Raw genomic sequence first — 19,454 nt, 5'->3', positions numbered from 1 at the left:
GAAAGGAGCCAGTTGAGGTGGTTCGGGCATCTAGTAAGGATGCCCCCTGGGCGCCTCCCTAGGGAGGTGTTCCAGGCATGTCCAGCCGGGAGGAGGCCTCGGGGAAGACCCAGGACTAGGTGGAGAGATTATATCTCCACACTGGCCTGGGAATGCCTCGGGATCCCCCAGTTACAGCTGGTTAATGTGGCCCGGGAAAGGGAAGTTTGGGGTCCCCTGCTAGAGCTGCTGCCCCCCCGACCTGACCCTGGATAAGTGGTTGAAGATGAGATGAGTGAAACTATTGTACTACATGCCATTTAAATAGTGATTTAATTAAGCAATATTACACAAGAGGGTCTTAAGCCAATAATGACTGTAAAGGCCAGTGTATAATGTGATTATACAACGGTTACAAACAAAATACAAATTATAATCAGTTTATTTATATTGTGGGGCAAAATAAATAAAACTTTTTGCTAATTTTATCTCCGTTTCCCTTGAAATACATAGGATCTGACTTATAACTGGACAAAACAGTCAGTCACATCAGTACTATTCTTAGCTCAGAGAAAGAGTTCATCAAGCTAGCAGAACACCACATGAAAGCAGCCAAATAAATTTAATCTAATTTTATTACGAAAGATTGACAGACTATGTCTAATGACTAGAAATGACAGCAAAACATGTCTCAAACCAAGTTAAAAATAGTTATGGTGTGTAACTACAGTAGCAGTCAAAATAAATGAAAACAACCTTACTTTCATTGTTTTATTTTCATTTTACAACAGCAATAATAAAATTTAAATCAGGTCAACTGTACAAAGATTCCACCATGTATAATAACTATGGCTTGTTTTTTTAAGGTATAGATGAAATATTTTGTCTACAGTGAAATAGTTGAAATGAAGAGAAAGCTTGAATTTAATGGGGGCCTATTATTAGAAGCGGAGGGGGAAAGGGGACTTGGGATGACAGGAAGACATGCTAAGAAAGAATGATGGTGGATAGGCTAGAGGGAGGGAGAGACAGCCAATGAGAGAGCTCAGGACTGTTGAGAGAGTAAGAGAGATGCAGAGATATGTAAAGGGAGATGAGGGGAGGGGAAAAGTGTGTTGGTCTTTTATTTTAGAGATACTCTCCTGCTGTGGTGTGGTTTTGTTTGTTTATCTGTTAAATTAATTTTTTTTGGAGCCCCATTCACCATATTCACAGTGAAATACTGTGAGTCAGTAAAAACCATGGTAAAGACACATACTGAGTGCCTGGTCCTCAAACTGTTGGTTAAAAACTTTTTAGAACTATATTTATCAGTAATGGGTCACAATTTATGGAGCAATCTAAAAATGGTTATCTTTGCTCTGAGTGATAGTTACTAGAAGTGATATGGGGTGTGGGTGACCCAGTTGGATGTCTGATCTTTAGTGCGCTTGGCAGAGCTGTGGGTGGTGAACAGGGATTTGAAGACCTCCGACTTCGCTGTCATTTCTTGGACGGACCTTTTGGTGGCGGTGGATGTAGAAGACTTGGCGCCTTTAGAGGAGCTGGAGGATCCGGAAGCTCCGGCCTCATCTAGATGGTAATGTGGCAAATAATGGGGAAAAAACACAGGATCAAGACAAGAGCAAAGAAAAAATTACAATTACTCCATTGTGATTGTTCGCTTCCGCCAACCAGTCAAGTTGCAGCTCACATCTAAACTGTCCAGACATGAAGTGAAGAAATTGAAGACTTTGAAGGGCTTTAATAAAAAAGTGTATTTTTTATGTTTCACACACATCTTCAACTGACATACTTTGCGCAGCACCAATTCCATTTTCAAATTTAACAAGGTTAAATCTACATTTAAGCTTTGTTCTTTTGTATTTATCAAAGAAAAGTGTGGGGTTAGATACCTAACTGGCTGCTTTCATCACCATTTTGTAGCGAGTTCCCGGTTACATCCACTGGAGGAGATTGGGTGTCATCTGCAGGAAGAGACAGGAGTCCATTTGATTAAGACGACTTCATTCAATGTTTTGTTCAAGTATAACCTACATAGGATTTCAAAAAATATATGTATATATAGTAAATAAAATAAACAAAAGCTTGATAATGAATTACAAAAGGTTTTATTAAAAGTTTAATTCATGATAAACTTTGCTTGAGGATACATGAGTCTTTAATCAACAGAACCTGTGTATCCGCATGGAGATAATAGTTTGTTGTACTTGTCTGTTTTCTTATATTTAATCGGATAATAAATTCTAGCTTTACAATATAAAATACACCAGCAGGAACAGAAAAGTTGCGCCTGGGCTTTTTTTCTTGTTTTAATTAAACTTAATTTTGAGTGAAATATACACTGGATATCAAATTAGAGACCAATGTACATAATTATTTATGAAATATTGTTATTTTTTTATTGTTAACAATTTGATAGAATATTCGCTGTGGCTATACCACTGCTGTACTAGCCAAGGCACTTCAACAAAAACCTTTATTTTTGTGGGGGGGAAAAAGTGAGGCGGCCGGTGGCTGAGTGATTAGAGCAGTTGCCCTATATAAAGAGGCTGAAGGTCGCAGAGGCAGCCGCCGCGGGTCAGACTCGGACCTGCGCCCTTTGCTGCATTGCTCCCCCTCTATCACCCAATTTCCTGTCTGTCTTATCAAATAAAGGCTTGAAAACTGCCAAAAAAATAATCTTTAAAAAAAAAAAAAACAGTGAGTGAAATTAGAGAACAGAGAATCTCTGGAAAATCCTTGGCAACAAAGTAATGGCTAAGAAACCCACTACAGTTGCTGAATTGTGGAAGAGACTGCAAGAAGAATGGACCAAGATCAAACCAGAGCAGTGTGCGATACTAGTGATGTCCTGTGGGCACAGATGTGCTGAAGTCATTCAAAGCAAGGGCCTCTACACTTACTATTCATTTTTGAATCCTATAGCAGTGTTTCCCACAGACCAGGTAGCAATTTGTGGTGCAGGGCTGTATGGAGACCTCTCCCCTGTACAGACTGACAACAGGCGATGATAGATAGCACAGTGTTTCCCCTAGGTTTACACCTTTTTTTTGGGGGGGGGGGGGGGGGGGGGCACGCTCTCTGTCCGCTGGTGTGCGTGCATCAGAAAGTTTATTTTTGTCATTTCATCACAACTAGAAATGCAGCTGTAGAAAGAATCTCACTGTCTCAGTCGTCATTTAACTATATTTCAGCAGTACGCAGTGAGATGCGCCTCTCACTCTCTTGCGTTTAAAAAAAACAACCTGTAATCAATCTGTGGCGCTCAGTGTTGATTCTGTGGCGCAGCAACACACATTGGTCTATGTATGGGAAACACTGGTATAGCCCTAAAAAACATTGTTTAATTCTTCTGTTCTGAAACAATAATTACTGTTCTCTACTTTTTCTATTTTGTTTTTTCCACAAAATAAAGATTTTTGTTGGAATACCTTGGTTATTTAAAAAAAAACATGCAGCCAACACCCTGTTCACTTTGAGGTAGGAACCCTGTGCTGTTCTGGAGAACTAAACAGGAAACCACACCAATGCTATCCGAGGACACAGAATACTGGAGGTCAACATAAATAAACACATGGCCAGACCCAAACCACTGTACCTGTTCCAATATCACTATTGACAGGATTTGCATGGCTTTGCTTATTCACAAGACTTAGAAAAGCAAATAAATACTGGGGCAGGAGTAATACACATTACATTTAGAAAACACACAAACTCTATGACTAATCCAAAACTATTCCATTAATTATTCTGTCGCAACATGACACATAGTGTTGTTTTAAAAAACAGATTATATGAGATAACAAATGATGACCAATTAGCCTGAAAATGTCAGGGTGAATTAATATATAGACAGTGAGCCTATGAAATATAAGCTAACTAGTTTAGCCTGAAATAATACACAAAAAAACTAATGAAATATTGTAATGGTGACATTAGTCATGGGATCACAGAAACTCTGTTGCTTTATAGCGAATGAAACAAAGAGTGCCTCTACTAACATCATGAAAAAATTAAAGAAAGAAAACAGTAACCGGAAAAGAGCAGATGAGACTTTTCACAAAGCAAATCCCACATTTCACGTCAGCATCAACCTTGCGGGCATCAGTGTTTATCTGACACTGAAGCATGTGTCTGCACCAGTTCTGACTGGTCCACCAATTTTAACTCGTCCAGCAACAGGGTCAAAATAATGGCAGACGGTGAATTTATCAGTTTGCCCATGAATAAACACTGCGGCTCCTCAGTATTACTGTGTGTTGCGTTGCAGCTGCTGGGCAAAAGTGAAGGGAGTGTCTGTGGGATTATCGAATTGAGACCAGGGGCCTCATTTATAAAGGTGGCATACGCACAGAAGAGGGTGCACAGCACTTTCTAAGCCACCTTTGGAACAAAACTTGACGGGAAAATGTGCGGTCCTCCACACAAACTCTGACCAAGCCGTACACAAAGAAACAGGAGAAATGAGAAACAGCGACACCAATGGCAGAAGGATGAAACATGAGAAACTGTGTGAAACAAATCAAAATAATCCCCCTCAATCATATGAAGAATTCACAAAAGCCATTCTTACAAAAATACACAAACAGCTGTTTTAATGTTTTTCTCTGAAGTGCGAAAAAAACAGCAATAAGATGTAGAATTGTACATTCAAATGAAGATATCTTTCAAAAAAACCCTCTTAACTCATAAATATGTTCTGTGATTATTAAATTAGACGTTTAAATTATTAAATACTTGCATGTTTTAGAGTTTATTCTCATAATTAATACAGTTAACAGAACAAATGTTTCCACACTGATGCTGTTATCGATGCCTCCGTCTGGTAGATAGTAGCGCAGTTTTAATGAGGGTGTATATCACAGTGCTTAATACAGTCTTTATTTTAATGCCTTTAGTTTGTTTTATTTTTGCTTTTAATATGTTCGTTTGTTAAAATTAGATTAGATTAATTTCCACACCTGTAGGTTTTTAGGTAGAAGGTCATGCCATCACAATGCGTAATGACGCACACTCGCTGATTAACTGAAAAATGAGGACGAGCTGTCTATAAGCCGCCCCCGACTGCCGTGTACTGTTCTCATGGTTCATTTGGATCTCTGAGAACAGGGAAACAAAAAGGCGCAAGTTGCAGCAATGTACGGTTTCTCAAATGTTATCGGTGCTGTTGACTGCACTCATGTTGCTATAAGAGCACCGAGTGAGAATTAATGCTTTCATTCATCGCTTTTTTATTTCTGCAACGGTCCGACCATGTCCTATGTTTTGTCTGTACGACAACTTTGAAGTGAATCCTACGCAGTTTTATAAACGAGGTCCCAGGACAGACATTCAGAGTAAAGTCGTGTCTACCATAACGCGACAGCTCGCCCTATCCAAAACAATCACAATCTAATCTGCATTCCGGACCCTATCTCGGTAACTGTCCTGGCCAAGGTCGTTACTGGAAAAACTAATCCAGGAGAATGCTGCTGTGTGACGCGCTCATTGCTTCTTCCCTCCCTTCCTGTCACAGGCACCTGTTGATTGTTGACTCTAAGTGGGACCCAATCAAGGACGTCTCCGTGACAACTTGCTGTGTGATTGCGCTGACACTCTGCAGACTGAGACACTGGCTGGGTAGCTGGTCGAGGAGACTCTAAAGGCTGATATCACACACACATCCATAGACACACATGCACATATGCATCACAGCCCCCACCCCCTGATCCTACGCCTTTGATGCTTACACAACGATTACAAAATGAATCACATTTACATGAAATTCTCAATATCTAAAGCACAATGCCACGAGTGCCGGCGACCCACCACCTCCCCGACATGAACCAGGTGCGAGGGCCCGTTCATCACTGCTTGCAGCTTTAATTGCATTTTGAACCTGTAATTCCCCGCCAGTCCATGTGAGGGCGCACTTGACGCCAGACATACTTGACACACATGCGGGAACTAGTGTTGCTTTCGTCAACGAAAATTCTGACGAAATAGTGTCAACAAACCTTTATCACGTGAGAAAAACTAGACGAGACGCAATGTAAATGCTGGTCATGTGACGATAACTATAATTAAATATATAATGCAATGTTGACAAATAAAAACGAGACTAATTGTGGTTTACAAAATAAAAGCTACGCTAAAATGTCTCTTCATTTTCCTTGACCAAAACGAGGTGGAATAACATTGTTTCGTCTCGTTTAGTCACATTATTATTTTGCAGTTTTTCTTTTTCCTGTGTCTCGCGTCTGGAGGACATCACTTCCTCAATCCACACACGCGGCATTATTTAGATTAAGAAGATGCAGCTGCTGTGGGTTAGCGTTAACGACAACTAAGAAAGAAAAATTAGAACAAAGTCTGGCACCGAGAAAGAGACCAATGGCCGGCCAGGCGAGGATTGTCTTTGGGAGAAAAAGAAGAAACGACATTTGGAAAAACTTTCATTACATAGACGTGGAAAAGAAAACGGAATGTGTTGTGGAAAAAGAAAGGGAGAAATGCGAATTTAGGTAAGTCAAGACATTAACGTAACGATACTTTCTGTTTTAGAAAGCTCATGCGACATGCCAACTCATGAGGCTACGGTTAATGTATCGAATTGTAACCCTAGCTTTAGACGTTAGCCACTGGAGCTGAGAACAAATGTGTGTGCGTGTGTGTGTATATTTGTTTGTAAGAGAGTGTAACATGGGTTAACGTGTGTAAAGAGTGTAAAGTGGGTTTTTAGTTCCTACCTGACTGACTCACTCTATAAGTGCACTAAGCATCCCTTGTTGGCCAAATACTTTCACTAGTTTTGTTATTCACATAGCAATCACACTGAACTGAATTTGGCATCAACATGACTTTGAATTACTTATTCTAGACCCGTACATGCATGTAAACAAAAGATATTTGCATGGGTTTGGCTAAAAGAAAATGTTGGTTTCGTCAATACTACTAGGTACTTTTATTACATTGATTAAATATAATTGCATCACTAAAAAGAGACTAAGAGCGTGCTCACACTGTCCTCCCGGACCGAGACCCGGACTTTAGGGTACTTGCCCCCCCCCCCCCCCCCCGCGCCCCAGCCCCGTTTGTACTCACACTGCCAGGGCCGGCCAATGCTTCTTGCTGTCCATACGCCATCACGCCGTAACACATCACACGCATTGATCGCGTGTGTGTGGCTTTGTTTACAAATCTTTCCACAGACCTCTGAGTTTTTGTGCGTCTTGTCGACTGTTTTTGAATATTTTCATCCGACCAAATCTGCAGTAAACACTCCACCTCCGCACCACACCAACATGAACCTTTCACCGCCATTGTTGTTGTTGTTAAATGTCCGCGCATGGTCCGTCCTTCTATTTACATGTCCGAACAGGCGGACATAACGCTACTGCCGTAGGGCTCGTGCTCGTGCTCGTACACGTGCGCATGTTCGTGCTGGTACATGTGCAAACGGCTCCGCTAAAGCCCACCTCTTTCAAGCGGGCCGTGGACGGTCCGCTGGCCGCAGTTAAACGCGGAGCAGGTGCACTCACATGGCTTAAAGGTACTAGACTTTAGCTGAAAAACCGGTTTTGGCTGCGGCCAAAAGGACAATGTGAGCAGACCCTTAAATACAATTTTCTTTGACTAAAACTAAACTGAAATGTCGTAAGTTTTCGTCGACTAAAACTAGACTAAAATAGTCATGGACAATTCTGACTAAAATAAGACTAAAATGCTCAGACTTTTAGACGACTGAAGCTTGACTAGACTAAAAAGAATATAACCGTGACTAAAACTAATTAAAACTAAAACGACAACTTGACACAAAGACTAGACTAAAATTAAAAGTAAAACAGGCCGCTAAAAACAACAATAGCGGGAATACAAACGAAGCAGTTCTCTGACGCCAACAACAATACACACGAGAAGTGGCACACTGACAGGACGAAGAGTCCAAAACGGAGTGCAGTATGGAGTCACTTTAAGTTGGTCGATGACGACAAAGACAGAAAATGCACAATCCACAACTTTGTTGAATAACCAGCTAAATATGTCACATTCAGCCGTGCTACAAGTGGCGAGTGGTTCTCAGCCTACAGTCACCTCAGCGTTGGGACGAAGGGTATGTCAGGCATGAAAATCACTCACCTTTTGGCAAAATTTGCTGTTTTGAAACCGAAATAGGTGACCTACGTTAATCGTGTAGATCCGAGGGGGGGGCACAGAGGTATACCAGGGATTATCAGTGAACTACGAACGTGCGAACAAAAGATGGAATATTTTCTGGTCCTTTGAGTAGAAGCCTGTGTGAAACAGTAATTCATGGCCATGCTGGCCGATGTTGACTGCTGTCCTCTCTGATCTCAGCGCATAAAATCCCAGCGCACTGGGAGACTTGCGCCACGCGCTCCCTGTAGACCCGCGGCCACAACACTCCACGCGCTCCCGCAACGCTCATCTTTGTGGATTTCTGAATCCTCTCGCCAACAGCTCGCTAAGCTCCGCTCTGTTGTTTTTCTCAATCGTTTCAGCGAATAGACAGGTTTTTGTGTATAACTGCCACCTTGAAGCCTGCGTTTAATCTGCAGCCATGTCGGTGGGTAAAGAGTATAAGTTGATTAGGCATTTGAATAAAAATCATGCTAACTTCAACACCACTTTCCCACTAAACTGTAAAAAATACTCTGTTACGTTAATTTTTGTCAGTCCAGTTTTTGATGAACAAACTAATGTTTTATATGTACTTGTCTGGTAAAGTAACTAGTAACTGAAGTAATCAGATAAATACAGTGGAGTCAAAAGTAGAATATTTCCACTGACTTGAAGTGGAGTAGAAGTATAGAGTAGCATGTAAATAAAATACTCAGGTAAAGGACAAGAGTAAACTTGAAGTCATATTCACAGTGAGGACTTTGTACTCGTAGAAGTTTGAGTCGTATTCACAAGACTTTGCACTCAGCTTTTTGATTCATACTCATAAAAACAATCCTAACCCACATCCCGTTTCAAAGACTCACGGATATGACTACAGAATTTTGTGTGCAATAACTTTTTTGAAACACAAATTGTTATTATGAATATGAATTTGAGAATCAAGGATACATCTTTTTGACAGCTGTCTTACTCCATACTTTACAACTTGTTAACCGCATCTGTGTAGGAGATCACTGCAAACACCTATGTATTAATGGAAACTGGACAATGGAACAAAACTGGGAGAAATTGCCATTACAATAATAAATAATATCATCAATGAGTATCTCATTCTGCAGTGTTATTTTAACACACATTATTGTATTAAATACACAGGTATTTCATGTAAGTTTAATGTTTTATTAACTCGGCTAACACCATTAGAGCACATTCAAAGCATTATCCAAATGAAGAAGTAAAGGTTTTGTTCGCTGCTTGGTTTTGTTTATGTAAATGCTTAACAGATTTGTAGTAACAAGATGTGTGGTGCCTCAACCAGGCTTTACACAAACCTTTTGACTCGGATGGTGTGGACACAGTTCCAGTTGCTTTGCTCTTCTTTGATTTCTAAAAAGGGGGAGGAACTGTTTTGATTAAAAGTCATCAAAAATTATTATGATTGGATGTATAAGTTTACAAAAATTATTTTTTTCCTAGTGAAGAGAAATACAGTTCAAAAGCTAACACTTTTTTCACTCAAAACCAAATAATGTATTTTATCGCTTATTCAATCCCCAAAAAACACTCCATCACATTGTCAGAGTGGATAATCTGTACTTCAGTTTAAATTAAAACTCACCTTAGTTTTGACTTTGGCCCGTGTCTCTTCCATCTTCTCCCTAAGCTTCTCCACCTCCTCTTTAGTGCCATTGAGAACAACAACATCCGTATCTTCAAATGTCTCTCCACACTAAAACACAAACATGACAGCCCAGGTAAGAGATACTGACTGACACCGTAGAGGAAGAAATGTAGAGGCAGTTCATGTATCCTTAATACTCCCTACTTAAGTTTGTGTTATATAGTGTTAGTAGTTTTGTGAAACAAAGGTGATTGTGATGAACATCAATTTGAACCTTTTACATATGTCTGACAGAGATTTTTTAACAAGATTTGTAACAATAGATAAGGCGATGTAGTCCTACTTTGATTTGCAAAGTAATGGTTCGTTTATCCAGCTTGCTAAACGTTATTAAAAATGTGTATGAGGTACCTGTAGAAGGAATAGGAAGACTAAAATGGCAAATAGTATATAAATCCATACCATTCCATTCTCATACGCAACGTTATCCTGAAAACCTATATAAATATGTAGATCAACATCCAGACTATCTCTGTGCCACATAGCTTTAACTTACATAGCCATTTTCACTGAATTTGCATTCAGATTGCATTTGGTTTTCTCTGTAAGCAAAATCAAACTCAAAACACAGGGAAGCAGAAGGAAAAAGGCAAATTCAGATTCAGTCAGACAGACATTGATTAATGATATACTATATGGATGCACTAACTATTTAAAACATTTTAACCTGCCAAACATCCCGTCAGGTTTACAATATTGTCTATTCTACTCACTAAAATTAAAGTGTGTATTGTTAAATCCACTTTAATGGACCAGTATATTATTTGTAATCTTACTATCTGGATGGCAGGGTGGCTAAATTGATCTACAGACTTAAACTAAACTTGTTCAACAGGCATTTTCTTTTTTTTACGACAACAAAACACAGGGATGAGAGTGATTTCCCCTTTAAACAGAGTATTAAAGTAATGATAATGGTAAACAAACCCTACAGTCCTTCAAAGGCTAACCGCAGTAACTCTAAAGTAATTTCAACAATAAAAAACGGCTTCAAAGTTTGTTTGCTGTCCCAATGACTGAATAGTCTATGATAGATTAAGGTGTACTGGCCTGCCAAATAAAATAAATGTTTGTTTCAGACCTAACTGAATCATCGTGGTCAATTCAATACTCATTACAACTGTTGTCCCTATGTTTGTTAATTCAGCCCTGAAATAGAAGATATGTACCTATATTTGATTTATCCAAAGCAGTTTGCTACGTTCCATTTCACTTTACTATTTACAGAGTCATGGCACCATTCGGAAACCCACTCTCTAAAAAAAAACGTTATTTCACACTGTTACATTTCTCCTGGGCAAGCTAACTCAAGAGTGCGTTGCAAAAATATATAATTAATAATTTTGTCTAACATATGCCGCATGCCTGCTTCAACAAAAGGGAAAACACACCCATGTAAAAACATAAACATTAAACCCCTGAGTAACAAGCAGGGGATCCATTGTATTGCCATAATGCAGGCTCAGTGGGTGTGAACTCCGGCCATGTGCTCTGTTTAACACAAGAGGGATAATCTCAGAAGCTGACCGAGCAGCAAACAAACTCTGTGGGTGCTGCTCTGAAGTCTGTCACTCTGCTGTTGCTATAACCATAAATGACATAGGTCACCGGCGAGTCATGAATCGTGTCATCAAGTCGGTGAACAGGTCAGCCAGAATCCTGCTTCAGCACTACCTGACAGGCAACAACAAGGGCAGCAAAACAGAGACAGTACTCAGTGGAGAGACACTGTGGATAAATCAATATGTGCACCTCCAACTGTGCAGATGGACTGGATTAAAAACCTCTTCAAATTAAAACAAAAGAAGAAAGGAACCTGAGGCAAATGGGTGTGTGAGAAATAATGAAAAGCAAGAGGACAAAAAAGTAAAATACATCATACCAGTAAGTAAGAAACTGAACGGGAAGGAGAGTGGAAAAACATTAGGGAGATAGAGTGTGTGTTCATGGGTGTTACTGCTGGTAACCAGGCAGGGACGGACCTCGTCTCGTGGGGATGTGGGGGGAGCAACCTAACCAGCAATGACTACAACAAGAGAAAAAAAAACGCATATGCAAAGTACTCTGTCTCACTCTGTCAGGGTCTCAATCTCTCCAACCAAGGTTTACGTGAAACATATCACAGAAACTACGCCTACTCTTCCTGTCGCCATCTGCTGTGGCTGTGTGTTTAGGTAATAATGATCAGATTGGGAGCTGATGTCTAATGTTTTACTTCTTCAGGACTACAGACTGAACTGCCTCGAAGGTAAATGGCTCACCTTGCCCTGTCTTTGGTATTCTGTCTTGATGTGCGTGTAATTATGTCTTTGTATAGGCTTTAGTTGCTTGATCTAGACAGCAAACAAAAATTAATTTTAGAAATGTGAAATAATTATGCAAATGCAAACATTGAGAGCAATCAAGCAACAAGATATTACTTATTTACTTGGCATGCTCGGTTGTATTTGTTATTTTTTCTGTTAGTGAAGGAAGGCGTGTGTGTTTGTGTGATGTAACATCTCAACAGAAGAATATACATATTTCCATGGCAGCCCCCCTATGGATAGCTGTATCTGTGGTGCTGTTCTGAAGAACAGCAGGGCTTTAACAGCAAGGGGACTGAAGTGAGGAAGCTTCTGACATGAAATTAAGAATAGCTGCCCTGATTTTTTTCTAACATAGCCTCTAGCCTGAAACAAATCTGCATCAACGAGAGCCCAACAGCTTACTGGTTCAACTGAAAGCCACTTTTGAGAGAAACATAACTTTATTGCAACAAGGATACTCAAAAGAGCAACTTTTGGCTAACTGTTATGCATTTTAAAATAAAACCCGCTTTCCTTACTGCAAAGAAATATTTGTCAATTCATTTTCATTCACTGAAAAACAAAGATATTTTACTTTTGTCTGCAAAATGTGTTAGCTAATTTCATGACACAATGGAACAAAAAGAAGCAAGCTATAACCATAAATTGTTTTTAATTTTTACGTAATAGTAATTAAACGACTATCATAGTTATGAGTAATACATTTTCTATCGAGCAACTAATATCAGCACTAGTTCAATTCAGGTTCCTGGAAGAAATGAAAATATTCATATCAAAAACTTCCATGACAGCATTTAAAAAGGTTTAAACTTGTTTAACTATACTTTATCAACTGGTGGAATTTATTACTTTCCACAATTATAAAAATCAATTAAAAAAACCTATATACAATTCATGAATGCCATTTTTAAAGGTTGTTCTTCAGAAAGATGAACCGGCGGCAATGTTTTTCCAGTGGTGCGCCACATCTCAGATAACAGCTATTAATAGACTGAATTCAGTACACTAAACTACATTTCTGAACCTTAAAACTGGCTCGATCTACATATTTAACCCCATTAAATATCCCTCTGGGGTCCATGGTCCTACTGCAAATAACCAATCTGGATGTCTTTATCATGCAGGAGTTTTATCTGTCGTGGTGCTGTTTGGATAAAGAGAAGCAGGGCTATTATGGGCCAGCTTGAAGGAACAAAATGCAGCTTCCTGTTGTGCCTGGGGATGAGTATTATTATTTGTTCAGTCATTCACATGAGGACCAGGATGCCAGCAGAACCCAAACCACTAGAGCCTCAGAATTGCAAGCCATTCTCAACTGAATGTAGGGCTTTGCTTCCCGGCATGGAGGAAGGAGTGGAGTGGTACCGCAGTGACTGCCAGGTATGTTTTATTCTGAAATCTAAGTTAAACTAAAGAAGTATGACAACGAATGTGAGTTAAGATTCTATTGAAAAATGTTACAAAGCAACTATGCTTTTTTTGTGTTTTTTTAAAGATTACTTTTTTGGCCGTCTTCAAGCCTTTTATTAGATAGGACAGACAGGTAATGGAGTGAGAGAGAGGGGGGGAGACATGCAGCAAAGGGTCACAAGTTGGAGACGAACCCGTGCCTCGAGGATCTTCCCACAATATAACTATGTTTTGATTGTTCAGCCATAGTAACCAGCCCACGGTACACTTGTTTTGGAACTTCCGTCTTGTGCCCGCCCATCGATACACGCGCAGCCTGTCATGGCGCTGAGAGCTAGATGAGTAAATGCTGGCGCGACTGGCTGCTCACCAGCACTTTTAAACTTATTTGAATGTTGACTGCTCACCTTCTCGCCTAAGCTATCCGAGTCTATGCCAACAATGTGGTCTGACAGGATATACATCTCGTCCGTGCTTGCCTGGGCTGTCCTGTCGCTGGTTTGCCAACCCGTGATGGGACTGCTCCAGTACTCAGATTTGGAGCTCCTGAGACTGCGCTTCCACCTGCTCGAGCCTCCGCCGACTCCACTACACCTCCACCCGGACATCGCTTTCCTGCCTCGTTGGAGATACATCCACCAGGGGTCCCACCGGAGCTTCCGAGAGGAGTCTTCGAAAACAATCAAGTCCATCTGGTCCAACTCCAGTCGCTCTCCACCCAACACTGGCCGTGTTGCAAACCACAGCGTGCTAACCAGCCTCGCCCGGTCGGCTAACACAGCTGTCAAGTACGGCACCACCACTGTCATCTTCGGTCTGCTAAACATCTGCTCACTCATGAGCAAGGGGCATCTCATCCAGGATCTCCTCTGTGACCGTAAGTTTGATTTTATCTGTTAAACTGTGACATGGCAACAGCCCAACGACTTTTTCCCAACTCAACTCCTCCGGGTACGTTAACATCTGTCAACCCCGCTGTTCCGGCTGGGGAGGAGGTCCCGTGATAATTTACCCCGCTTCTTTGAAAGTTTCGCAGCTGTCTGTGCCTGCCTTCAGCTCCTTCGAATCCACTGCGAACTGCCTGGACCTACTCCTACAACTATTGCAACTTGCAGAGATCTCCGACCTCATCCATCAGTCCAAGCCCACCACATGTCAGCTGGACCCCCTCCCCACAGTTCTGGTTAAATCCTGCCTAGCTTCTCTGGTCCCCCTCATTTCTGCCATCATCCACTCCTCTCTCACCACTGGAACTGTTCCTACATCATTCAAAACCGCTGCAATAACCCCAATCCTGAAAAAACCTGGTGCAGATCCTACCAACTACATTCATTTCCGGCCTATTTCAAATCTGCCCTTCATTTCCAAAATCCTCGAGAAGATAGTCGCTACTCAACTCCACTCTCACTTAACAACCTGTATGAAAAGTTCCAGTCTGGTTTCCGTCCCCTCCACAGTACCCAAACCGCACTTATAAAAATCACCAATGACCTCCACATGGCAGCTGTTTCTGGTCTACTCACTATCCTCATCCTCCATGACCTGAGTGCGGCCTTTGATACCATCAGCCACCCACCCTCCTCAATAGATTACGTTCCATCGGCATCACCCACACTCCACTAAACTGGTTCCGATCCTACCTCTCAGGCCTCTCCCTTAATCCAACTCAAATCCTTCACATCCCAGCATTCCCCCGTCAGTTCATCATTGACCTTCTTCCCCTCTGCAATATCTTCCGAAAGTACAAGATCAGTTTTCAATGTTATGCGGATGACACCCAACTCTACCTCTCCAGTAAACCCACCTCCACCCTCATCCCTGGCTGACTGCCTAACTGCCATAAAATCCTGGTTCTCCTCCAATTTTCTCAAACTAAACAGTGACAAAACCGAGGTTCCCCTGATTGGTTCCAAATCAACACTATCCAAAACCGACAGTTTCTCAATAGCCATCAACTCCACTGTCTCCCCCTCCCCACAGGTCAAGAGTCTGGGTGTCATCCTCGGCAGTACTCTATCTTTTCACTCTCATATCAATAACATTACTTGGTCTGCTTATTTTCACCTACGCAATATCAATCGCCTCCACCCCTTCTTCACCCCCCATACAACTTCTATTCTTGTTCATAGCCTCGTCACTTCTATCCTCTCTGGTTTCACTCACAAATCCCTCCATACAGGAACCCCATCCATCCACCACATCACCTCCGTCCTACAACAGCTTCACTGACTCCCAATAAAGTTTCTCATTGAATTCAAAATCCTCCTCTTAACATTTAAGTCCATCCACGGTCTCGCCCCTTGTGTTCTGTTTTTAACAAATGTACGGTGTCCTTGAGTGCTTAGAAGGCGCCTATAAAGAAAATGTATTATTATTTCAGGTGTAGTGGTAATTTTCTCTTTTTTCTTTCTAAAGGTGGAAAGCTATATTCTGAATAGTCACATGAAGTGTTCCAACTTGACAAGAGACCTACACTTTATCACAAGACCTCTAAGTCATGAGGAGGAGGACTACCCTTTAGCATTCATTGTGACTATTCACAAGGAGCTGGAGACATTTGTGCGCCTGTTGAGGGCCATTTACATGCCACAAAATGTCTACTGCATTCATATGGATGATAAGGCTTCATTGGAGTACCAGGTGGCTGTACTGAAGCTTGTCAGCTGCTTCAAAAATACCTTCCTCTCCAGCCGCAGGGAGACAGTGGCATATGCTGGGTTTTCCCGCCTGCAAGCAGATTTGAATTGCATGAAGGATCTAGCAAAGTCCAAGATTGGCTGGAGGAAGGTGGTGAATCTGTGTGGGCAGGATTACCCTGTCAAAAGCAACTTGGAACTGGTGCGGTACATGAAGAGCAAAGAGTGGCGGGACAGAAACATGACACCTGGGGTCAAGCAGCCAGTGAGTATGAAGCACAGGACACAGTTCCAGTACAGGGAGATAACAGGCTCACATGTAGCTCTGAAAGGCTCAGGAGTGAAGAAAGGTCCTCCTCCACACAATCTGCAAGTTTATTTTGGGACAGCCTACTATGCTCTAACAAGGGCTTTTGTAGACTTTGTTTTGAAAAGCCCAACAGCCAAGGACCTTTTGGAGTGGTCCAAAGACACGTTCAGCCCAGACGAGCACTACTGGGTGACACTCAACCACATCAAAGGTAAACTGCCTGTTTTAATGTGTACACTTGGTGGTAAGTTCTGCAGCATAAACTTTCTAAAGGACTATTAATGAACTAGTGTTATTATGATGTTTAAACAAGGCTTTAAAGTTTACATGAGCTGTGTGATCTAAAGCATATCTGTATTCCAAAAATCTAAGCTAAAAGTAGCTCCTAACTTTCTGATACCACAGTATTTTTTTTTTAAAAAGGCGTGTCGGTCCTAATGCTAGGTTAAAATGATTGGTAAAGGGCAGGCACTTTCAATACATACCTGGCAGGTGATGGATGAACCATCTGTCAATCAAACTCTTGCCAAAGTCAATCAGGAGAAGAGAGAACCTATCTTTTCTATTGAGAGCAGCATTCCATGCAGTTTTCTTCTTTCAATGAAGAAATACTCTCCAGTTCTGATAAAACTGATACTATTGCAGTATCTAAACTAACCTCTTAAGGTGCCGCCATTTTTGTTTTGAATGAGCAGTTGCTCATTACCTTGCTCTCAGACAGCCCTTTCATTTGACACTACATTTTCTCAACGTGTTTCTAAGCATAAGTGCAACTTTGCCACACACTGTATTATGCCTTAGAACAGCTGTTTGGGTCAAACTTTCTGCAGTTTAATGAATAAACTAATACAAGAAAAAAAAAAACTTAAGAAGTGAAATGGATTTTTTATGTGTCTTAAATATGTTTAGAGTGCTGCCCCTGTTCACAGTAGTACATTGCTTAGCTTCCATGTGAGTACTACATGGAAGCACATACAACAACTAAAAATAGCTATCTTCCACCCTGTTTTTCTATTGATGTGATGTTCTTTTGTTCTAGTGTTGTTTAACATGCTTTCTGTTTGATTGTTTATTTTTATGTGTATTTTCTGTAAAGCGTCTGAGTACTGAGAAAAGCGCTATATAAAACTGATCTGTTATTATTAGTAGTAGTACTCCTGTCTGATTTCCCAAATGTCGTCTGGTATAGGTGATACTGACTATCGATAAGCACTTTATACAACCTAACTTTTAAAACTATCCCTTTACCTCATATTGATCATGACTGTCAAATTATCTTCCCCACCTCTGGTAAAGAGTTGCACACAGCAGATTCTATGGGCTGGGAATGTCTCCCACACAGTGGTTGTGACAGTTCCAAACAGGGTAAGTAAACCATATAATTCATTTTGTCTGGTTATGTGTTTTAAGGAGCTCCAGGCAGTCACATAGAAGGAGGTTGGGCAGGAGACATCCGGTCAATCAAATGGAGGGATCAAGAGGGAAAGGCCCACAATGGTTGTAAAGGTACATTAGATAATTAATTAAAAATAAGGTACTACTTTATTGATAAATTACTGTACCACAGGGGTTATCTATGGTCAAGCTTGAATTATACTAGTCTTGATCAACTGCGTATTTTGAATTCTTGACATTATGGTAATATAATTACAATAGAATCTGTTACATGATTATTACCGAACAAAAAGTGTCAAATTAGTACATTTTGGGGCCAAACTCACTTCTACACACATACATGTCTTCAGGCCACATCATACTCTCACCTGTGACATAAACATTGTCTGCTCCTTTCTCTTTATCTTATGTTTGGCTCTTTGGCTCCAGCAGACAGGATTACAGGACATTACTGGCAAGACAAGATTTACTCAACAAAGAATGATAAGAGGACAGATTTATCTGATATGATGCACTCTCTAATATCTTTAGCCTGTGTTTTATATGATCTTTTACAGGTTATGTTTTTTTGTGTAACAATAAAACGTGTCCCAAAACAGACTCAGATCTAATATACAAGAGCAAAATTGTTGTTGTCATTTTTCAGGGCATTACGTACGAGACATCTGTATCTATGGAGTGAAAGACCTAGCATGGATCGTCAACAGGAACAGCATGTTTGCCAATAAGTTTGAGAGTAATACCTTTCCTGAGGCCCTGGACTGCCTGGAGCAGTGGCACAGGAACAAGGTGTTGAACCAGGCAACTGTTCCCATAGAGCCATCATGGCTGCTGGCCACACAGAGCAACTCAAGCGGCAACTTCAACAGCATTGCTGGAGCATGAAATTGCTGTTGGTATCGTCAACAGAGGTTGGGCTTCATGCAGAATTTTTTTGTTTCTAGGTAGACCGCAGATAGACAACATATATAGGCCCGTTGTCCTGTCTGGACTCAGGCCTTTGTCCAATACATTTTTGAGAATGATTTCTATTTTAACTGAAAACTATTCTAGCCTTTACAGCAACAGTTTAGAGGGCTAGGAAACTCACAGACCAATTGCATGCAATGTAGATTATCAAATCCTCGACTTTGCCGCTCAAATCTGTGCAATCCAACAATCATTGCGACCCGATTCAGTGAGTGTGAAACACACAAACACATACACACAGGGGAGAGACAGGTCAAGAGACAACAGTCGGAGAAAAGCAATTTGCCCTGCTCTAAAAAGAGGAAGTAGACAGCGTAAACATTTCTTACATGCTCATTCTTCCCACAGGCAGTTCAATACCATTAGTTGCATATTATCAGTACAAGAGCTACACCATTGGATTAATCCCTCATGCATGCAGTCATGAAGATTTTCTTCGCACCTTTGTGTGCTGCCATGGGCCTCACCCACGTCTGCACCGATTCTATTTAAGAGCAGCATTACCTTAGATCTGCTCCCAACAATCAGCATTTTCTTCAACTATTGTTGGTATAAGCAGGGGGCCCATGTCTTAGAGCTAAGAGCTACACTATTGAGTTGCCCCTGTGGAATCAAGAACCACATGCCTTGTAAATAAG

The 19,454-nt window shown here is 41.0% G+C and overlaps 2 protein-coding genes across 2 annotated transcripts in view; one reads left to right on the top strand and one right to left on the bottom strand.

Annotated features, from left to right (window-relative positions):
- Nucleotides 1-736: 736 nt before the first annotated feature.
- The window catches only part of rtf2 (replication termination factor 2), a 34,480-nt gene continuing 15,762 nt past the window's right edge, over nucleotides 737-19,454 (bottom strand). The window contains exons 6-9 of the mRNA XM_083939326.1: nucleotides 9,725-9,835; nucleotides 9,438-9,492; nucleotides 1,875-1,946; nucleotides 737-1,551 (exon numbers count right to left, since the gene is read on the bottom strand). Of these exons, the coding sequence (XP_083795452.1) occupies nucleotides 1,355-1,551; nucleotides 1,875-1,946; nucleotides 9,438-9,492; nucleotides 9,725-9,835 (435 nt within the window). The 3' untranslated portion in view covers nucleotides 737-1,354. The remainder of the gene's footprint in view (nucleotides 1,552-1,874; nucleotides 1,947-9,437; nucleotides 9,493-9,724; nucleotides 9,836-19,454) is intronic.
- gcnt7 (glucosaminyl (N-acetyl) transferase family member 7) lies at nucleotides 13,261-18,732 on the top strand (the record flags this gene model as incomplete). The annotated part of the gene is made up of 4 exons (XM_083939085.1): nucleotides 13,261-13,476; nucleotides 15,922-16,663; nucleotides 17,863-17,958; nucleotides 18,494-18,732. The coding sequence occupies exons 1-4, from the start codon at nucleotides 13,270-13,272 to the stop codon at nucleotides 18,730-18,732; spliced, it is 1,284 nt and encodes a 427-aa protein (XP_083795211.1). The 5' UTR covers nucleotides 13,261-13,269.

Source organism: Echiichthys vipera (genome assembly GCF_963691815.1).
Source record: "Echiichthys vipera genome assembly, chromosome: X".
In the NCBI taxonomy this organism is placed as follows: Eukaryota; Metazoa; Chordata; class Actinopteri; order Perciformes; family Trachinidae; genus Echiichthys; species Echiichthys vipera.
This window is presented reverse-complemented; position numbering and strand designations above follow the sequence as displayed.